Source organism: Phallusia mammillata, chromosome 2 (assembly GCF_965637545.1).
Source record: "Phallusia mammillata chromosome 2, kaPhaMamm4.hap1.1, whole genome shotgun sequence".
Lineage (NCBI taxonomy): Eukaryota > Metazoa > Chordata > Ascidiacea > Phlebobranchia > Ascidiidae > Phallusia > Phallusia mammillata.
Window position 1 is genome coordinate 21488327 of NC_137253.1, and position 18848 is coordinate 21507174.

The following is an 18848-nucleotide window of genomic DNA, read 5'->3' on the forward strand; positions in this document are numbered from 1 at the left end:
CCGGCGCTGCCGCTGAAGCAAATTGCGGAGTCGTGATTTTACCGATTTATTTTGACAGCTTAAAGTACGACGCAACTGAAGGACGAAGCGCAACTGCATGGTTCGATAGGGGTTGAACTACTATCGCCTCTTGAAAAGTGGATTTTCTTTTTGCATGGTTGTCGTTCACAGTTAATACATTTTTGTGTATGTTTGTTTTGGACTATTTTCCAACAATGTCAATTTACATTAAGCAAAGCAAACGTTGCCTTGGGTAAGTTTAGCAACATTTTTACATGTCATTCTGTTTCATGGGGCTTGGCTGATTTGTGTCACTTAGTTTTCAGTTGTTGGCAATCGTTTTTCTGATGATCATGGATGAAACTGAAGCAGTCGATGCTGGCAACTTTAAACGATGTGATCAAAGTGCATTTTGCCAGTAAGTAAAAATTTTTACTCAAAGAACATTTTCCTGTTGACACAGTGCATTAAGAATGAAACTTAGGCTATCATATTCATTGGTGTGGAATTATGTGTGATGTTTTTATTATTAATCCAAAAATGTTTATTTGTGTGATGTTTTCTTTATTAAACCAAAAAAACTTGAATGGGTAGATTAAAACCTTCATTTTTCTTTGTTACTCAGGAGGCAAAGGAATTTTAAACCTGAGATCTCACCATATGTTACAAACATTGACTCTCTAAGGAAAATTGACAATAGTCATTTTGCTCTCGATATAACGAACACACAAAACAACAAGGCATTTGTTTTGGATTTATTCGCTTTGGAGGATTCAACTCTACGACTTAAAATTAATGAGGCACAACCTATTGCTGAACGTTACGAAGTTCCAAACACAATTGAAGATGTTAAAGCACAAAAGTAAGGAATGCCTTAAAACTAGATTATACTGGATTGAGCTTTTCTGCTGGTTAAAATTGTTATTGTTATCTATCTTGACTTGAGAATGTTTGACATTGGATTAAGCTTAATAATTTACAAACTTTTTATATTCCAGTATGATTGCAGTCCCAAATCTGAAGAATGGTTCCATTGTTTTCCATCTTGGTGATAACACCAACATCCAAGCTGTGATTTCATGTAGCCCCTTTCGACTAGATATTTATGATGAAAAAGAGCCTGTGTTCAGTGTCAATTCCAGAAACTTGATGCATATTGAACATCTGAGACAGAAGCCTGTTCCCAAACCGTAAGAATATGCAAACAAACCCCTAGAAAATCGTAGATGCTTGCTTACTTACTTTGCAAATGTTTTGAATGCTGCATGGATACTAGCACATTGGTAAATTTTAATATCCCACTGGAAGGGTTTGTATTAATAGAAAACTGTTTTTATTGGCAATGTTACTTGGCACTTTTGGTTTTTAATCAATTTTGTTTTGAGATGTGCTCCACCAATTTTATTCTCGTTTTGGGTGATTTTCAGGTTTTGTCATTTAGGTTTCGATCAACTTCAGAATGGCAATAGAATAATTGTTTGTATGCCCTGTTATAAAATGGTAATTTATGAAGATGAGTAAGAATGCTTTCATAGCTTTAGCAAAAGCTTGCACTGTACTAACATTATTTTGTATGAATTAAAAGATTAATCTTTATGCTTGTTGTAGTCATGTCAAAAATGGTGGCAGTCTAACAACAGAGAAACCATCATCATCAGTGTTTCACACAATTTACTGCACCTTGTTTTCTTGGTACATGCATGTTAGTTTAATGCAGGCTTCTTTAAGTTTTGCTGTTCCTTTGTTCAACAGTGTAGATAGTGCATGAATCTAAGTGGCATAGGGTTAAACATGTTTGGACTAAATGTTATTTTTTAGTCATGAAGAAAAAACAAAGCCAGAAGAACCAGAAAACCCCGACGAAGAACAAGCAGAACAGGTATGCAATAATAATTTCTATCGTGCATGGAGATGTAAAAGAAATACCCCCCAAACAAAATGGTTTTGTAACAGTTTATTGATAGTTTGTATTGAAGCAATAAATTTTGTATTGAAGCAATATTAAATAAAAATCTGTTTTATTGGTACATATTATTCTATTGTTTTACCCTCTTTATTTCAAAACTTTTTCCAAAAATGTGTAAAATATGTTAAATCATTGATTTACTTTGGAGATTTTTTATCTGGACTGGACTGCGAATTTGTTATTGTTCTGCAGCAATTATAAGACTAGATCCTTTTAATGTTATATTTTCATAAATGTTATTCAAGAAATGTTATTGATAGTTTCAAGAATTGAAATGATCTGTTTCAGGGTGAAAATGAGGAAGAAGATAAACAGGAAGAACAGGAGCCCCAGGAAGAAGAGAAGGAAGAGAGTGATCCTGATGATCAACCTGGAATGTGGGAGGAAACATTTAAAACCCATACAGACTCGAAACCCAGAGGTAATTCTAAATTGCTTAAAAGTATGGACATATTTTGGAAATTACACTTATGACATATACACTATGTTAAACAAATTCTTTCTGTGTTACATTTTCAGTAAAACAAACAACTTAAATACAGAAATAAACAACAATAGTAATAATATCAATAACAGTAGAAATACACACTCTGTTTTGGTCCTCTTAGCGCCTTACAGCTTACAATGATTTGAAACTGGGTCTTTAGCTGTTTTTATCACAATAGGATTTTTTTGTATTTGCAACAAGATACACAATCTAAAGGTGTGAAAAAAATTGAAAATTATGCAGTTAAGTTTTTGAAAAATAACATAGTAGCAGATTAAATACTGTTTTATAATGAGTTTAAGTTAATAATACAACATGTATTTTGTATCAGGTCCTGAATCAATTGGCCTGGATACATCTTTTGTCAACTTTGCTCATGTGTATGGCATCCCGGAGCACGCTGACAAAATGGCACTTAAATCAACTGTTGGCTCCGAGCCATATCGCCTCTACAATCTGGATGTGTTTGAATATGAATTGGACAGCCGTGCTGCTCTCTATGGCTCAATCCCCTTTATGATCGGACATAAGTATGTCTTACTGTTAATACAATTTTGCTATGTTTTAAAATTGCTAGTTATGTTTAGGAATGAATTATCCGGTTAACAGATAACCGGTTAACCGTTTAACCGAAGAGTTTTTGGCTATCCGATATCCAGATATTTTTATGTCGGTTAACTGGATAACTAAAGAATAGTGCTGCATAAGCATTTTAACATAATTTTATATGACACACAGTTAATGTGCAGTGATAGATGCAACAGACGACTTTGTGTTTATGCTAATTAATACAAATATTTACTTAGTTGTGCATTCACGAGAAAATTAAAGTCACACTAATAAAATAGAAAATGCATCCATTGTAAGGTGATTCGCTCGGAAGGATGAATTCTGAGATTCGAAAAAGAAATATATACTTTAATAACAATGTTTGGGGCCTATTTTCGCTCAGAAAATTGACTGTTGGGCAATATGTGAAACAACTGATGTATTGTTCTTTTTCAGAACAACACTGCTTAAGTAGTAAATGCGTAAATTTGATATATATGGTGTACAATTATGAACACTAAAACGAAATCTCTGCCACTATTGGATGATTTTGTAATAGACTTGTTATTATCTGGTTAACCGGATAGCTAAATTCAAAATATTCGTATATATCCGTTATCCGCATAGTGGAAATTATTGATATCCGAACCAATCCTAGTTATGTTGTCAAAAGTTTCCTGATCCTAAAATCAGTCCTCTGCTATATGTTAGGGGCCTTAAGCGATTTATACTGAAAATGATCAAATTCACCCTTTATTATGTTTTATCCTGTGGTGTTGTAGGAACTGAAGATGCCAGTAAGGCAAAATATATATACCGTATATACTCGCGTATAGGTCGCAACTTTTTTACTTAGACAGACGAATCCGGTTAATCGCATCATCGATTTGCCAAGGGTATTTGATGCGATTAACCGGATTATGCGATAATCCGGTTGCTATGTAAACAGTACACGCCGGTTACAAAAGTGCTCATTTTCACTTCCCCAGCTGAAACAAAGTTGCAGTGACGCTCAACTTTGGCAACGGAGCAGTATTTTCTCTCTTTTGTTGCCGGGAATTGAAAAAATTGCTGCTCTCAGCGCAATACATGACGTCATGCATCCTAACTGTCGTGGCTATGGTGCAATCGCCTAAGTGTGTTAAAGAAACAGTAGAAACGCACACACACACTCTTAACTGGCGCACACGCCACAGTTCGTTAGATTTGTGCTTTCTCTTGCAGTCAGGTTTATTTGAAAAGATATGTTACATCGCATCGTAGCTAAGCGGCCCAACATTTAAATTTGGGAACTTCCCTATGAAGACGGTTTATGACGTTTTAGTCTTGCCAGGCCTCTCGCCTAATATACACGTAAAATGGCCTGTTGTTTCTAACCTATTTCGTTTTCTAGTTCAAACCAACGCGTTAAGCGGCAAAGTGCTAGGTGCATATTTGTAAGCAAGCCCAAACCCGAAAGTACACGACCGAAACCGGGTCAAACTTACAACTTTGGCACATTCTACAGCGCAAGGGCACTAAGGCGAGCTGCATCAGTTTCTATTATAACCCGTTATCCAATTGACAAAAAGAATATTTGATTTTAGCAAAACTTTAACGACTCAGATTGTGGCGCTACTTTCTAGCTTACTCAGCAAAACTGCAGCTGCAAGATTAGCGTGACTGTCACGTGATCAACGTGTGATCGTTGCTTCAAAAATGTAAAGCAGCAACAAATACTACAGGAATAAATGCCTTTCTTAATCGGTGTTTTACCTGATAAGTTGCGCAAGGTCACGAACAGAAGACAAAATATGGCAATCATTAGCACGTTACCAACTACGTGAATCTAAACAACATGGTGTGATTACTTGCGATCTAACATTTTTTACAACCATTACGTGTTTGGCGGGTCCTGAACAATATGACAGAAAACATTTTTAAACAGTTGTTTTACATTTAACATTGTTTAAATTTCAATACAGTTTAACACTTCGAATTTGGTGCAGTTCGCACTTGTAAGAAATTACAATCAGCGTCTTTGCCGGAACACCAGTTTCGTAATTTTAACATGTTGAACTCTTTATTTAAACGCTTGATTTAAACTATTGGCGATTAGATAAGGCAATAAAAAAGGATCAATGTACGGCTGTGAGATACGACTCCTTGTTATCGCACAGCGGTACACTGAACGCCCGATTTAATCTCCTAATAACTTTTCCAAAATATTTTATGGTTGAGACGTGTCATTTTCAACGTTATTGGTGTGGAATGCAAAAATGCATCTACGTCTTTTTCGCGTACATTACCTCCGGAGGATTTTACTATCATATCGTCGTTTTTTATTTCAAATACTCGGGCTGTTCCACTTTCACATAAAGATCATCAATCCGGTTAATCGCATATTTCGTGGAAAATCGATGCGAATATCCGGTTTATACGATAAACCGGTATGCGATTAATCGGACGATTTTCTTAACAAACGATGGGCGTAGGTTTGGGATTTTTAATTGTGATGCAATTAAACGGATTATGCGATTAACCGGATTCGTCTGTATTTAAAAAAATATATATAGGTGCGACCTATACGCGAGACATAAGTGCAAGTCGCGAATTGTAGTGGAAATGTGCTATCGAATACGGGTGCATGCGCTCGTGCACGCACATACCAATGCGAGACAGTCTCATGAGCGCACATGCGTCAGCTCAGCTTGCGTTGGATTTTCCCGCTTTGTTGAGAAAACATAGTTTTTCAGTTTCAATGCAATGCAGTTCAATGGTAAAAAACAACCAATTGCACCGGTTATTTATGCAAAAAAAGCTAGGCTAAGGGCCTTTTAAATCCCTAGATTTTCAGTGCGACTTATGTGTGAGTCAACTCTAAATTACACTTTTTAAACACAAAACTAATAGTGCGACCTATACGGTGGTGCGACCTATAGGCGAGTATATACGGTATTCCATGTAAATTTATTAACTGATTCTTTTACTTGGAAAATATTTTCATTTTCAGTTAACTATAAATTGTATTTTTTAGCTCAAAACGCACTGTTGGCCTTCTTTGGCTGAATGCAGCTGAAACTTGGGTGGATGTGGACTCCACTGAAGACAACAAGGGTGTGCTTGGAACTCTGTTCGGTTATTTTGCTGGTGAAGAAGCTGTTCCAGAGGTAATTATAGCTGATGTACAAAAAAAATTCGGTCGATTTTGTTGTTGACATTTTTGTCATAACAAGGTGAATGTGCATTGGATGTCAGAAAGTGGAGTGATTGATGTTTACTTCATGCTGGGACGCAATCCTGCTGATGTCATGAGGCAGTACACAAAATTAACTGGGACACCATATATGCCACCAATGTGGGCAACCACTTACCATCAAAGCAGGTAAAATGAACAATCTCAAGCTTGCATGCAAAATAGTTTATTTGTGGTAAAAACGTGTTGAAACTTTATAAACATGTCTTTTAACTATTCTCAAGGTGGAACTACAAAGATGAGCAAGATGTTAAAACAGTTGATGCTGGTTTTGATGAACATGATATTCCCTATGATTGTCTGTGGTTAGACATTGAACACACCGATGGAAAAAGGTACATAGGAATGCTAATAGATGAACAAATATAAGCTAATTGTATCTAAAACGAATCATAGGTATTTCACATGGGACACACTGAAGTTCCCAGACCCGGTGCAAATGCAAAATGCTTTGGCTGCCAAAGGTCGCAAAATGGTTACCATTATTGATCCTCACATCAAAGTGGACACAAATTATCACATATACAGGTGTGTATATTCATTACCTCATAAAAGCATTGACATGTTAGTAAATTGGTTTTATGTTGAACTTATTAGAGAAGCACAGAACAAGGGATATTTTATCAAGAACAAGGATGGAAGTGAGTTTAAGGGTTGGTGTTGGCCTGGTGATTCAGCTTACCTGGATTTGACCTTGCCTGAAGTCAGGTTTGTATTAATAATTTTAATTTCCTTTTTTTTGTAATTTAACATGTATTGATTTATTAGTTTATTGTAGTTTCTGCATTTTTTTTTCTCACTTGTTGTGAACACATTTAAATCTTAGTAGTAGCAAATTAAAAAAATTGCAATTAATTAATATCAGTGACAAAGATGGTGTCCTTTTGCATATTTACATATTGACATACTTTATGATATAATTTAAACTAATTTATACATTGCTGGTTTTATGTTTATAATGATGCAAGTCTTTAGCAAGTAATTTAGCATACACTGTCTAAAAGGTTGCTGGTCCCTGTTCTAATGCATTGAAATTTTCGCTGTTTAACATTAAACTGTTATCTTTCTAGGGATTGGTGGGCAAGTCAGTTTGTCCCAGAAGTTTACAAGGGTTCCACACTTAACCTTTTCACATGGAATGACATGAATGAGCCCAGTGTCTTCAATGGACCAGAAATTACTATGCACAAAGATATCATCCATGGTGCTGGATGGGAACATCGCCATGTACATAACTTATATGGAATACTACTGGTAAGAAAATAAAAAAAAACATGCGTTCAGGTTTCTTTTTCTGCAACACACCTCTATAATTTTGTCCTTAATTTTCAGCAAATGTCAACTGTAAAAGGACAGCTAGCTCGTTCTCAAGGAAACGAAAGACCATTTGTTTTGTCAAGAGCATTTTACATTGGAACTCAGAAATATGGTATGTTGGATTGCAGCTCCAAGGATCAAATGTTTCTGGTATAACGTTAGATTTAATTTACAGGGGCAATTTGGACTGGAGATAACACAGCTGAGTGGGGTCATTTGGCAGCAAGTGTGCCAATGCTCTTATCAATTGGATTGTGTGGAATAGCCCATTCTGGAGGTGAATTGTGTTTTTATAGTATAGTTTGTTTAGTGTGACTTAATTCCCTTGGTATTGGTTGTAAGTTTAATTTTCAGTAACTTTTCGCTCTAGTTAGAATATTGGCAGTGATGGATTCAATTTTTGTCAGCCGGTTCTGTCACAAAAGTCATATTTTTCAGCCGGTTCTGTAACAAGAAGTCCATTGACAGTAACCAGTAATGCTAACGTGTTTGCTGATCTCATAAAATTTCGTGAGACCATTCCATAGAACCGGTATGAACCGGCTGAATCCCACCACTGTATTAAGGGTATAGAGTAGAAACTGATTCAACTTTCAGTTGAACATGACATGTAGTTATTGCTTGTTTGAATTAGGGATGTGCCAAAACTGCAAATGTTCTGTTTGGTCGAGCACCGAGCATCTCACTTTAATGCTCGGTGCTCGGCCGAGCACGCTCGGTGCTTTATGACGTCACAAAAAATCCCCTTTCTACATTTTAGCTCTGCAAGGTCTCTTACGTCACCGGCGGTGTTTTATTGAGCTGTACATGCCCGTAAAGAACGTGTTTTTCCACAATCTAATACATTTGAAAAATCATTCGTTTTTTTGGATACCCTTTAGAACACTATTTACGTATGTTAGCAGGGCATGAATGTGCAAATTTAACGCTCGGGTCAGTTTGTGCAACTGCTCGGCCGAGCACCGAGCATCTAAAACAGCGATGCTCGGTACCGAGTACTCGGGTTCTGGCTCGGCTCGGTCCATCCCTAGTTTGAATGCAACCCTTCCAGAATCATTTTGAAAACACCTCTGCCAATAGATTTAGCTTTTATTTTCCTCCTAGTTAATACCTCTTCTTTTTTTGGACAGCCGACGTTGGCGGTTTCTTTAAAAACCCGGATCCGGAAATGCTGTCTCGTTGGTATCAAGCTGCCGCTTATCAGCCATTTTTCCGTGCCCATGCCCACATTGACACGTCTCGTCGTGAACCATGGTTGTATGATGACAAATACCGGGACATAATCCGAGCTGCTATTCGCGAACGCTACGAGTTGCTGCCCTATTGGTGAGTGCCATTTTGTACGCTTGTTGTGCATTAATTTCAAATGCCTGATTCGCTTGTCGTTCGTTTCCTGATCAAGCGGCCTGCTTTTATAAAAGGCCCTTGAAAGGTTCAAAGTGCTAAAGGTCGAACGTTAAAATGCTGGTTAATCAATGTCAACTGAAAATATTTTAACGCGTTATCAAAAAGTATACTAAACAAGTAACATGAAATTTATGTTACTTTGATTAAACTATCAAGGCAATTATTGCCACCCTTTGTCTGCGTAAGAGGTTGTGGTTATTATTCCAATCCCGGACTTTGTATTTTGTAAACGTGTAAAACCTAAGCAGAAACTAAACTTGACTGGTTGAACTAAAAAGCAGCTCCTTAGCACGAAAGTAAACAAAATTATCCAACAGTTATTCGAGTAACTCGACCGGCCTCCAGCATACCAAAACAATTGTATTATGAAGGGGATTGGAAAACAGCCAGTCAATGGTGTCAAGTGAATAGACTCGTTTCGTTTGTAGGTACACACTCTTCTTCCAAGCTCACAAATCTGGGGAACCACCGATGAGACCCCTTTGGTACGAATTTCCAGCTGATGTTTCAACATTTGATAAAGACGACTCGCACATGGTTGGAACTGCTCTGTTGGTGCAACCTGTATCAAAACCCAACACTCAAGTCACCTCAGTGTATCTTCCAGGTATGCCCATTAGTAAACTGGTAAAGTGATGTGTATTGCTCTAATGCAGGGATACACAACTAAAGTGGGGCCGTGACCTCAAAATTTTGCAAATCCTCTGGTCTCGTATTACAACATGTTTAAGTAATTACTTGTATTATGAAAGGAGCGTATTTATATCCCTTTTTCCAGTTTTACTCTTTGATGAGTTTGACATTTTTTACTTTGGGGCAACTTACATACTTTGTGTTTATTTGTGCCACACTTTGTAGGCTAAAAACGCACAATAATGTTCAATGAATGCCCGTTATAACAACAAGACTATGATGGACATTTGCAGTTTTATCGTCCATCTGATACATAAGATATCAACACGATACCAAAGCGAAATTTTTGCGTAACAAACATAACTGCAAGTTAAGTACAAAATCGTTTTTGTCAAAGTAACAACATTGGCTTATTTGCAGGAGCAACTGGATGGTTCGATGTGAAAACTTACCAATATTATCCAAGTCCAAATACAGTGTCTATTTCGACTCCATTGGACAAGGTAAACCAAGTCGTCTGTATGGAAATTTGGAGTTTTTTGTCAAAATCTTTTTTACTGTATTTGGTGGCAGCAAAATCCAAAATTCAAAGAATAAGACGTTTGTAATAAAGTTATTTCAAAAACATAGATTTCGAAAAAGAAGAATATTCCCTAAATAGCAGAAATAATTTTGATACACTTTGTCTCAGATCGCTGTACTTCAACGTGGGGGCACCATAGTTCCACGAAAAATGCGAGTTCGCCGTTGCTCTGCTCTGATGACTCACGACCCATACACTCTGTTTGTGGCTGTTAGTCCCCAGGTATGAATGTGATTAATTAAATCCCGCCCCATTCTAAAACCATTCAATGCAAATGATGTCTTTGGTATTAGGGTACGGCTGTAGGTCAGCTGTACATGGATGATGGACATACCTTTGGATTCCAAAACTTGAAGTACAATTACAAGAACCTGTTGTTTCAGAACAATGTGCTGATTTCCAAGTAAGTTTGTATTACTTTTTTTCTCGTTTGGCGTCTTTGGCCCCGTTTTCCGATATTGAGTCATTGAAAATCGAAAAATGCCTTCCTGCTGACTAGTATGTGTCTTTGTAGATCTGCAAACCCTGATGCATCGTGGGACTCTGACGCTTGGTTGGAGAGAGTTGTTTTTATGGGTGTTTCACGACCGACTAAGATCGAGATGACTGTCGGTAAGTTATAGCCGTTTTACTTGTTAACCGTTTTTGCCATAGTAATAAATTAGTATTACAATTTATTTTTGTGTTGGTAAGTCAAATCCCACACTGCGTTAAACTTTTTTGCATGTTCCGAATAACGAGCATTAAATTTGTGTTTTTTTCAGACGGTCAAGTTCACCCACTCGAGTTTTCATATGAGAGCACAACGCGAGTGCTTACAGTACGCAAACCTGGTGTGAAAATGCAAAAGGACTGGTCTATAGCAATCCAGTGAAAGCTTCTGCAAATCCTATTCTAATTCGAAGCAGTTCTGTTGATATATTGCCTCCACTATATAGACCTTGTTTGCGATGCTGTGCCTAGTTTAGTTTAAAAGTTCAATTGCGTGAAAAATGGCCCTGTGGTGCTTATATTCGTTCAAAAGCTGTAATAGTTCATTTTTGGCCTCGACCTTCAACTTTTCGAAAATTTGTGACAAGTTTTGGTACGTGTTTTTTATGCAGTAATTATGAGTTTGTTTACCATGAGCATTTTGAACACTCTGTCTGTACTGAAATCGTTGACCACAAGGCCCACAACGTCGTGCAATGAAAATGACCAAACTTGTGATTGCTTGTGACTGGTTTTACATGCAGGCTGTTTAAATAGTAGGCCATACACAACTTTGTGCTTTCAAAACGAACTTCAGCTATTGTTAATGCAACAATTGAGGGTGCAAAAAAGGTAGAAAACAACGACCATAAGAGCGATCTAGCGCGAAGTAGATAGTATTTAAGTTTTGTAAATCTGCTTTGTAACGTGTTGTATAACCCCGAAAACAGGACCGGGACTGGACTGTTTACATTTTAAACTCTTTGGCTGCTGGTGCTGAAATTACATCTACCGAAAACAATTGGGGTAATTGGAATAGTTTACCTGAAAAACTGTGTTGTAGACCAGTGTTTCCCAACCTATGGGTCGCGACCCAAAGTTGGGTCGCTTGTTTCAGTGACAATAAGAACATCTACTTTTTGATTTCGCCTTGTAGCGTTATGTTTACATATATCTCAAGGCTTTAAATTGTTGCCCAACAATAATTTTATCACAACTTGTCATCATAATGGCTAAAAATGTTTGTGACGTCATAAACTGATGTGTTAGCTCACAGTTGAGCGTTGTCTGGCTAATAATTCTTCGATTCAGCTCCAAGTCCTGGCTAAATGGAAATGTTTGGTCGAAAAAACAACACTATTTGTTCGTTATAAGGTTATTGATTTGCTAAACTTGCGTAGAAATTTTTAAAAAGCTTTCCGAATTTACAGACAAAAATAAAACTAAAGTAGCATGTCCATGGATCGCGAGAAACCACTAAACAAAATTTTGGCAAGTATTTGGGTCGCGTCACAAAAAGGTTGGGAACCCCTGTTGTAGACTATTGAATTTTGTTAAAATACTGATTGTCGGAGGAAATACGCAACGCAAACTGTAGAGTGTAGACCCCACCCTAAAACACAGGCCGCAGCACCTACAACAATGACGATAAAAAACAACATTATAATATGTCTCGTCAAGTCAACTTTCGAAGGCTTTTTAAATAGACAACTGTGTCAAATACATCCACAAGGTGGCTTTGCATCAAAGTTATCATTCAAACAGGGAGTTCACCTGTTTTTTGACAATTGATACTCGAGAGGGGTCGACGACTAAAAGCTTGAGTTGAGATTCCAGTTTTGTCACAACACAGACTATTCGGCTAGTGTTTTTTTCTAAGCCTTGCGTTGTGGTGTGTCCGATATGTAGGTTTGTAAGGGTATTACTTAGATGCTGTAGGAGTGTAGGACACGCATACGGATTCGGAAAAGAGTATCTTCGTTCCAACTTGCTGTGCATTTTGTTGTGCTTTTTGTTGCTGACAGAATCCTGTCATTTTACCGTTAAAGATGTGCTGTACATTAGAGAGTGAATGATTTACTAAAATATATCCATTTTGTTAATTTACAGGTGTCAAATAAATTGAATAGTTATAGAACACACTATCTTCCTGTTCTACGGCTTTGTGTTACAAGACAAAATGCAATAAAAATGAAGCTTTCATTACTTTTTACACATCTAAGAACAAATGTTTCAAAAAGGTAATGCTTGTCCATTTTAATGTTTTATTTATCATCTATATTGTTGTTGCTGCTGCCAGGTTGTAAATCAAAAATACTGTAGTGCTTGCTGGTAATTTATGTGTTTTATTTTTAAGGTCATTTAATACCAAGATATCCTGCAGTGTTGTGGAAACTTCATCGAATGAACCACCAATTGTTTTAGCACATGGGGTTTTGGGAAATAAAAACAACTTTAATTCCTTGTCAAAACACTTGGTGAAACTTCTAGGAAGATCAGTAGGTTTTGTTTAAGTGACATCCTATTCAAACATAATCAAATTACTTTTCCTGTCCAGGTAGTTACTTATGATGCAAGAAATCATGGTAGCAGTGATCATAGTAATGAAATGAGTTTGGAGAACATGAGCAATGATGTACTGGAACTCCTTCAAAGGCTTGGAATATACAAATGTGTTTTGGTTGGACATAGCATGGGTGGACGAATGGCAATTCACACTGCTCTTCATAATGTAACATTTCCAAGTTTTTAAAATATATTTTATTTGAACCCTTGTTGCGTTTTACAGCCAGATATCATAGACAAATTAGTTGTGGTTGATTCTTCACCTGCTAGTTCATTCAGTTTGTCCACATCTAGTGATAGAGGCAAGTTGTCCATTTTTTAGTTTCGTTTAGGGCTAAGCCAACAGTCTTTTTATTCTCAACAGAATCTGTTTTAAACTATGTAAAAGCCATGCAGCGAGTTACATGGAATGGGAACAAATCTCTTTCCACAGCTAGAAAGGATGTTGATCAACAACTCCTTGAGTCAGTTAAGGTAAGGATGTTTCTTGTATGCATTGTTAGGTTTATAAGTCACTTTCTAATGTGGCCTTTTATTAGGACTTTTCAGTTCGAAGTTTTATTCTTACAAATGTGAGTGAGTTGTCACCTGGCAACTTTGGTTGGAGGGTAAACCTGGATGCAATTTGTAATCACCTTGTGCAGTCCCGACAAAGTGAACAAACTTTCAAAGGTTTACAATACAACAAAGACACATTGTTTATTGGAGGAGGTGCATCACCATTTATTGGGTAAGTGTCCAACTTTTCGTAACCAAAAAGTTTGAAAAAAAACAGAAAAAACAATTTTTGCTTGGCAGGTATCAAGATTATCCAATTATCAAGCAGTTGTTTCCAAAAGCTGTCATTTCACATATTCCTGGTGGTGGACATTGGGTACACAGTGAAAAGCCCTCTGAATTTTTACAGTGCATTGTATCTTTTATTAGGCCGACTGCATTTCCTGTTTTCAGTTGACATAAGTAAATTGCACAAATATTTTCGTCGTATTGCGTCTGTGTGTTATGTGTGCTTGAGTTGGACAACCTTGCTTTTAACAACAAATAGCTTTGTCCTGCCAGGATGATATGTGTCATTGCAGAGTGTTAGCTCACACAGTTTTATATGCCATTTAAGTCTATTGACATTTTTTTTGTTTCAGGCTATACGTGTGTGTGTTGCATTTTGTTGTTGCAAATACTAGCTAATATTGGTGCATCCTTGGTTCAGTTTTGTGTTTTATTAAATTTGTTTTACCATATTAATACCAGTCTTGATAAATGAAATATACGTTTTTTTTGGCAGTGGTTTAAAACACTATATATAGCTAACCTAATATAAAGCTTGATAATACCCAAGATATTTTATGTGGGCTTTGCGAAGAGCTCTGGGTTTGTTGATGGATGAACAAATACCTGAAAAGCGAAGTGGACACGTTGCTGTAGTGTGGGACAATGTGATGTTTGTGTGGGGAGGATATTATGCTGTGAGTACACACATTAATTATGCATTAAGGTGTATTTATTTGTTTCTAAATTTTAGGAAACGGGATCTGAATCAATTGATTACAGGCATGATTCACATATAATATGGATGTATGATCTGGACTGTCGCAAATGGTTGTTTTGGTGACTAACGAATATAAACTTATGCAAAAGTCATTTTATATTTTTTATTTAAGGTCAAAAGAGCATATTCGTGGTTATGTTCCCCCACGATTGCTGGCAACTTGCTACACTTGTGTAAATAATTGTCTGATAATATTTGGAGGAATAAGTCAAGAGGATGGAGACAGCAACAACGTAAAATATTGCTCGACATTGGTGTCTGTGAAAGAATCTGTAATTGAAATCTATATACAATTTAGGTGTATTGTTTTGACCTAAAGGACAGATTTTGGAGAAAAGTTCGGATCACTGGTAAACCACCAAGTGGTAGAAATAAACTGTCCTGTTGTACATTTAATAATAGGTATAGTAATATTGTAATTTTAATCTAGAGATTGAAGTGTTGGAACACTTAACATACAGTTTTTTTTAGAATCATATACTTTGCTGGTTATGGTCCCAGGCCAGAAAACATTCACATAAACAATGGGGACTTTCACAGAGACCTTACCGCGGTAATTATTGGTTTAGGAAAACAAGCAACAAGTGGGCAATTGGCATCCAAATGTATTTGTTAGCTTAACAATTTTTCCAATTCACATTTCTCCATAGCATTAGTGGCAGTAAATTGCATCAAGTAACCTATTTACAATGATTGAAAGCTGACAGATAACAGGTATAGCTAACATATATGTTTCAGGTATATCCAGACAGAGGATGGAATAATCACCTATTTGCTTTTGATCTGGATGACAATTGTTGGGTTACTTTGCCAAACTTGGTAAGTACAGACCCAACAGGATTGAGTTCTACTGTCACTCCCAAGACTTTATGTTATGAATGGATTATATAATAGTATAAGAATGCACTTGATACATCAACTGTGTTGGAGCCTTAAAAATTCCAAGGACTCTGCAACCTTGGTTTCTGTGTGGCCCAGAAACAAATCTTTTGTGGACAGACTGTGGGCCACAGTTGGTAATTGCTAACCCTTGCCATGCTTTTTTGCACAGGGTCCAAAGCCTTCTTCAAGAGCCGCACATGCATGTGTTGCAATTGGAAGCAAGGCTTATGTTTTTGGAGGAAGACATCTGGTAACTCCAAGTGAACAACTATAATTGCTAAGCTTTTTCATTTTACTTTACTTTTATTGTTCTAGGATAGAAGATTAAATGATATGCATATGTTGTGTCTGCACACATTTACATGGACTACAATTGTGTAAGATGTTATGCAATTGCAATTCATGCTGTTTGTGGGGTTTTTGTGAAAATGATTTTTGCATCTGCAGAAACCAAGGTGTTGTCCCAGTTGGAAGATCATGGCATTCAATGACTTATGCCAATCACAATACTGTTTTTGTGTTTGGGGGTTTGAATTCTGACCAAAATATTTTCTGTAAGTTAGGAAATAAAAATTTGCACATAACAAAAATATTTCTATCACATTAGCACAGAAAAGTGAAAGTTGTGTATAAAATAACTTTTCATGTGGTTGTATAAAACTCCTGAAACCTACACAAACTAATTGTCATACATTTGTTGACATATTTGATATAAAGCTGATGGCTGGTTGTATGATGTTGACAAAAATGTATGGACAGAAATTGACATGTCAGTGAAGCATCCGCGTCTTTGGCACTCTGCATGTATTGGTGCTTACTTGGGAGAAGTGGTTATTTTTGCTGGTTGTGAAAATAACATATTTTTAGAAAATCCAGTAAGTTTTAGTTTCTTTTATCTTTAGTGTATAAAAGTACACAAAAATTGCTGAAAGTGGCTTGCCTTTTTGCAGGTCCATTGAAACTGCTCATTTAATTTTTTTATTCATAAACTTGAGATACCAAGACAATTAGAAACAATGACATTTTGCTGTAATAATCAAGAATATTTTGGCAATACTGTGATTGTTTTTTTCATTTTTTTGTCTTAAACATTTACACTTTCCTCTGTTGTTTTAGAAACACAGTAACAAGTTGGTTACATTTAATTTGCAACCAAAGCCTTTACTGCGGTGAGTGCCCAAAGAAAAATGCTTTGCATATGTTGTGCCCATTATTTAAATGTTGTTGTTTCCTATCAGAATATGCCTTGAAAGTTTGTCGGAGCATCAAAAACAATGGTCAGGAAAAAAAGAAGCTTTACCAACGTCATTATACAATAAACTCTCATCAATGGCTGGGAATGGTGGTTGAAACCTAACATACAAGTGCAATCTTATTGTCACTTGAAAAACTTAGTGTTATCACCTTACCTATGTATCACAAAAAGGTACCCTTGTTCATACCCTTCAGGAATACATGTTGTATTTTGGTATTATTCTACAAAGACAACAAAACACACATATTATTTTATGTTCATGAAGTTGTTTTATTAAATTTAATTCTTGCCAACGTGTTTTGAACTGTAACATTGAAAAAATAAATTTACATTTGTTTAATTGGTTATTTGTGTGGTGCATGCAGGATATGGTGTTCTTTCCTTTCTGCAACTGCTTTTGGGCTTGGTGGTCCTGTCGACCAAGAGCAGAGTTACACATATTTTGTAAAGTATGATAATTAAACACTTAATGCCAATGTATCTTACCATACAACCAATTTCCTGTATCTGACCTCAAGCTCACAGAGAATTCTGAATTAGCTGAAATGCAACAAAAATACAATGAAAGCATACTTAACTTAACACAAAATATGACCCATTTTTTTTGTTTTTTTAAGTAGTATGGCTAGAACTTCGAAGGTTGCCGTTTTATTAATACATAAAATGGTTCAAACTCATACCTCCTTCTTTGGAAATTTTCCAGAGGAGATATGTTCCCAATAAAAAGCTTGGGGCCAAAGCCCAGTTGGCTTTTATTGTTCCCTGATGTGATTTCCAAGTACCTTTCAACACAGCCGACATATACTGCAGGGTTGAAACATTCTTTGGCGGGTACATCCAGTGACTCCAAATAGTAGGAAAGCCATGCGAGTATTTGGTGTATTTACCCATTGTTATAAAATAACAAAAACTCGTTTGCGAATTCCTTCTATAACATAAATTAAAAGTGTTTAATATCTCATCCTAACTCACCGCATAAACTCTAATTCAAGACTAAAATACTGCTTCTTGTCCCACTGCAACAAGTTAGCAACTGACCTTCAGTCCTTCGCCAACCACGATCATGCAAAAAAAAAATTCTCATTTTTTTTAAAAACCCGGTTCTGGGCGTACGGACATATTTAAAATTTTATTTTTATCTTGAAAACTTTTTTTGATCGCCATGAAAGCTAAGAAAATTGTTTTATTTTATCATTATATTTTATAACTTTTTGCTAGCCATTTTAAACATACAAGGTGTATCACCAGTCAACACCACGGTCACATTTTGTTTTAGCTGCTATACTTCATTTTTTTAATTTGCCCAACCGAAATTCTTTTAATTACAATAGCAATTACTACCTTCCACAAGTACGGTAACTTTTAAGACATCTATAATTAAAATTTTCGAGACTTGTTTGATTGTGACGTGGATTGGTTCCGCATGATGTACTGCATGTCAGCTGGGCAAATTCGGAACTTCTTTCAGAAAGCCATCACAATTGACAATTGTTGTGTTTTAAATTATAGTGAAAAACATATATTTAGTGAACTAGGATTTTAAGGTTGAAGTTATGTGTATTACTGCGACACAATCAAAAATGTATTTTAACTGTGAAAGTAAAAAGTACACATTCATGTGTGGTGTAAAAACCGTTGTGATAAATAACTTGATGATTGTGTGTGTCAACTGTCAACGCTATGATAAAGCATCGGTTATTAATGTGTTTTACGTAAAATCGTCGTTTCGGAAAGCAGTACAATCTGTTTGGAATAAAGTAATTAATATAACCTTAAACATTCGGCCATAAACACACGTAGTAGCTGTAGCATGTATGTTTGTGCTTCTGTAAACAGTAACAGCATACATACATTAACGCTGCAACTTTGTGTAGAGGATTTGTTTTCATCAACATAATTGTGATAAATTACTGCTTTTCTGCGTGGATTGATTGTCCTTAGAATTAAAAGTG

General features: G+C 36.3%; 4 protein-coding genes across 5 annotated transcripts; 3 read left to right on the top strand and 1 right to left on the bottom strand.

Moving 5' to 3' along the window:
• On the top strand, window positions 1-11386 carry LOC145213841 (neutral alpha-glucosidase AB-like). Its single transcript, XM_080082252.1, has 22 exons — window positions 1-253; window positions 320-418; window positions 626-862; window positions 999-1190; window positions 1819-1879; window positions 2255-2387; window positions 2785-2983; window positions 6019-6151; window positions 6218-6366; window positions 6462-6572; window positions 6634-6765; window positions 6835-6945; window positions 7308-7491; window positions 7570-7666; window positions 7730-7831; window positions 8685-8880; window positions 9390-9568; window positions 10015-10097; window positions 10286-10399; window positions 10471-10580; window positions 10692-10789; window positions 10942-11386. The coding sequence occupies exons 1-22, from the start codon at window positions 189-191 to the stop codon at window positions 11049-11051; spliced, it is 2895 nt and encodes a 964-aa protein (XP_079938378.1). The 5' UTR covers window positions 1-188; the 3' UTR covers window positions 11052-11386.
• A 1352-nt stretch (window positions 11387-12738) lies between these two features.
• Window positions 12739-14495, top strand: LOC145213655 (sn-1-specific diacylglycerol lipase ABHD11-like). The gene is made up of 7 exons (XM_080082019.1): window positions 12739-12888; window positions 13005-13146; window positions 13206-13379; window positions 13437-13515; window positions 13578-13687; window positions 13753-13943; window positions 14012-14495. The coding sequence occupies exons 1-7, from the start codon at window positions 12839-12841 to the stop codon at window positions 14166-14168; spliced, it is 903 nt and encodes a 300-aa protein (XP_079938145.1). The 5' UTR covers window positions 12739-12838; the 3' UTR covers window positions 14169-14495.
• A 45-nt stretch (window positions 14496-14540) lies between these two features.
• On the top strand, window positions 14541-17236 carry LOC145213653 (kelch domain-containing protein 2-like). 2 transcript variants are annotated; one of them, XM_080082016.1, is made up of 12 exons: window positions 14541-14676; window positions 14733-14809; window positions 14872-14992; window positions 15058-15161; window positions 15231-15312; window positions 15498-15578; window positions 15811-15891; window positions 15957-16018; window positions 16089-16195; window positions 16359-16516; window positions 16758-16810; window positions 16880-17236. In XM_080082016.1, the coding sequence occupies exons 1-12, from the start codon at window positions 14557-14559 to the stop codon at window positions 16989-16991; spliced, it is 1158 nt and encodes a 385-aa protein (XP_079938142.1). In that variant the 5' UTR covers window positions 14541-14556; the 3' UTR covers window positions 16992-17236. The 2 variants fall into 2 exon arrangements, with proteins under 2 accessions (XP_079938142.1, XP_079938143.1); XM_080082017.1 differs by lacking the exon at window positions 14733-14809 and having other exon boundaries at window positions 14613-14676.
• LOC145213656 (uncharacterized) lies at window positions 17143-17835 on the bottom strand. The gene is made up of 3 exons (XM_080082020.1): window positions 17577-17835; window positions 17383-17436; window positions 17143-17308 (listed from the first exon to the last, which is right to left on the bottom strand). Exons 1-3 carry the CDS (start codon window positions 17785-17787, stop codon window positions 17241-17243), a joined length of 333 nt encoding a protein of 110 aa, XP_079938146.1. The 5' UTR covers window positions 17788-17835; the 3' UTR covers window positions 17143-17240.
• Window positions 17836-18848: the final 1013 nt, after the last annotated feature.